This window comes from Aedes albopictus, chromosome 2, assembly GCF_035046485.1.
Source record: "Aedes albopictus strain Foshan chromosome 2, AalbF5, whole genome shotgun sequence".
Classification (NCBI taxonomy): Eukaryota; Metazoa; Arthropoda; class Insecta; order Diptera; family Culicidae; genus Aedes; species Aedes albopictus.
Genome location: NC_085137.1, coordinates 350,569,472 through 350,572,616, shown reverse-complemented (window position 1 = coordinate 350,572,616; position 3,145 = coordinate 350,569,472). Strand labels below are relative to the sequence as shown.

Sequence of the window (3,145 nt, the reverse complement as noted above, 5' to 3'; positions counted from 1 at the left end):
CTGGTGTGATCTTTATTCATTTCCTTTTCCCTCTTCATTCGTGCCCCATTGCGTTACACTAATGGTCCATTCACACTGTCGATTGCGTATTCGATGAATGCGTGATGCTCAATGGCACAATGATGCTCAATGGCACAGTGCTGCCATCACGCTTATCATCGGCGCTGATTCCCGAACCGTCCAACTTTTTGAGTGTCTGACATCTAATTTTTTTGGATGTGACGTCCAACGTGGCCAAGAACATCGCCTTGCACACTCGAACCATTCCTCCCACTCCAGGAAGGAAATATTTAACCGTGTATTCTCTCCTGGAATTAATCACCTGAAACAATTGCGATAATAAATACGCTATGAGTAATGAAAAAAATTGGCAATACTTTTGTATTAGGCAAAATATTCTTCCTCCAAAAATTTTCAAATTTTGTAAGTCTCCTATTTTAAAATGTTAGCAGGTAGTTCGAAGTTTGTCAAACACGATTTCATATGTAATGCTGATATTTTCTCATTAGAGCCGGAGTAGTTATCATAAGATTCGCCAAAGATGCAATCCTGATACTATGAAGGCGTTTCAAAGGAAGAAAATAGTTTGACTCTTGCATGCATTAGGAATATAGGGAACGTCCATACATTACGCCACACAAAACTGGACCATTTTCGATCCTTCTCCCCTTTTTTACCTTTGGATTTTTTTGTATGGGGTATCACACTTTCCTGAACTACTCTCTCCCTCCCCTCAAAGCGTGATGTAATATATGAACTTCCCATATTTACAAATGTTGGAACTAACTGTATGACTGGTCACGGGTGACACACTGATGTGGCAGCTCAGAAATTGGTTCTGTGCAGAAAACGAAAGCTTCAGAAAGTTTTCCAAAATCTTCTTTCTTATGTCTTCAGGATATTTTTCATCGCAGTGAAGCTTCGAACACGAACATGCCTGCTTCACGCAGCGTGCTGCTACTTTGACTCCATTGTATCGGTAGTATTCCAGGCCTTTTTCTCTTCGATTCCTATTTTCCACTCGTTTGCGCGCAGTGGGCTTACTACGACGGTTGACGTTCTCCTTGTTGAGATCATCGAATCCTTGATCAAATCCCGGATCATCGGCCGCTGAAGGTCGAGGAGATGGACCTGTTTGATAAGATTTTGTAATTATTTAAGATTACATATAACAATTTTTATTAATGTATTAGCAGGACTATCAACCAGCTTACATTTATCGGGATCATCCGTACACTCGTCGATAACATCATCTTCGTCATCGCCGAGTAAATCATTATTACGGTACACTTCAAAGTACTCGTGAACTGAAAAATTGTTCAGGAATGTTGCGTCTCCGATTTGTCTATCATCGTCGTCTTCATCTTCGCTTCCAGGATCCCAGTCATCCGCCGCTTGCGGGACTTCCTTGTACTGAGCTCTTTCTGTGGGCTTGCTCACAGATAGCTGAACGGGGATAGTGTTGGTTTCATGTGGATTGAGCGAAGGATCTGAGGGGTTTGCATCATTTTTCGGTGACAAAATTACTGAATTGTTCACCTGATTGATGGTTTCCAAAGAATCACGAACGGCTGGAGTCGGTGGATTTGAAACTAAAGGACGATGGTTGTTTTTGCCCGAGCTTGATTTTGGCGAGGAGTTGTCCTCAACCGAACTTTCGAGACGACAGCTGGTCTCAGGCTTGTCCGTATTCATGTCCGGACTACGAGCTTCAGCATGTTGGGTGTCGTGGTTAAACTGATGCAATGCCGGCGATCCGGAAACGGTCCCTTTAACTGCAGCTAAATTGAGCGGTAGACATTCGTCTGCTTCGGCACATGCGATGCGTTCCTGACGACAAACGGGTGCCAAATCCAGGGGGATATCCACATCATTGCTTCTCAACGACAAATCCAGCGGAGGTTCTTCTACGAAGGATAACGACAGGTCCAGTGCTGGTAGTATATGCGGATCTCTAAACTCTTTTATCGGAGTTGAGGCAACAATATTTTCGAAGGATAAGTTTGACTGGAAACTTGAATCCCGATTTTGAAATCCTGGTGCTGGTAGGCCGGTGACCACTTCCTCATATTGCGCTACAGTTGGAGTTTCACATATAACACCGATATCTCTCGCCTCACTCAGGACTTCTGCCGCTTCTGAAATTGAAGTATGTTATAGCATAATATAAAAATGAATAATAAAACACACCTACCCAACAACAGCAGCAGTCCTTTGCTGCGATCGAGATCCATATTAACAGTCTTTCACAACGATTTATGTGATTTCTAATTATGCAATTAACAAAACATCAGCACGGAAACAAAACAAAAACAATAAGTTTACAAAAGGGTCTAACTTACGAAAATTTCAGATTCCTATTAGACCCTTCTGCAACAAAAGGGTCTAATTCAATTATGAACTGATTTGAGTTAGACCCTGTGGTGACGAGTGTCTTACTTGTTTACCTAGCACCGCGTATTAGTATGCATACACGCACATTCGTGGTGGCACGATAGCTGGCTAACGCGCATCAGCGCAGCAGCCGAACAATCAGTCTTTTGTACACTCTCGCTCTTAGAAGACGCGGTTACCACAAGTGGCGACGAGGATAAAAAAAAAACGGAATCGCTTGGGTGTTTCGGCTTTACGAAATCGATATTAGCGCAATGTGTAATTTGATCCTTGTTTTATTGTTTGGTTAAAGTGATTATGAGTTTCAATAGACCAGATTACCGACCAAAACGCGTGAAGATGAAGGGCAACAGTGCGAAGAGAATCTGTTTTTAGTGAAAGTGAAAGTTTTTCTAATGAAAATGGCTGAAAGAGTATGAAAGAAAAAAAATATATGTGAATTACTGATATTACTGATTATGAAAGAATAATGAGAAAAAAAAAGTGGTAATGAAATTGTAGCAAAATGCGGCCTGAAAAGTGATAATCGATAGTGACGCCACCGAAGCGGCTGGATGTGACCTTGGTTTTTTCTTACTTGCGCGTGCGAGCAAAGCACAAAACAAAGGCCTGTGCTTGACAAAGCGCGTACATATCGCAGTGTGAATAATGCGAATAATTCAAATGGGAATCAATAAGGAGATTTTGAGTGGATTGTTGCGGAGATTTCAGAATGAAAATCGTCGTTTGTTTTTGTGGTTGGGAGAACTAG

General features: G+C 41.8%; 1 protein-coding gene across 1 annotated transcript; it reads right to left on the bottom strand.

The window, feature by feature from the left end:
• Window positions 1-312: 312 nt before the first annotated feature.
• On the bottom strand, window positions 313-2,306 carry LOC134288300 (uncharacterized). The gene is made up of 2 exons (XM_062852697.1): window positions 2,195-2,306; window positions 313-2,138 (listed from the first exon to the last, which is right to left on the bottom strand). Exons 1-2 carry the CDS (start codon window positions 2,232-2,234, stop codon window positions 1,153-1,155), a joined length of 1,026 nt encoding a protein of 341 aa, XP_062708681.1. The 5' UTR covers window positions 2,235-2,306; the 3' UTR covers window positions 313-1,152.
• Window positions 2,307-3,145: the final 839 nt, after the last annotated feature.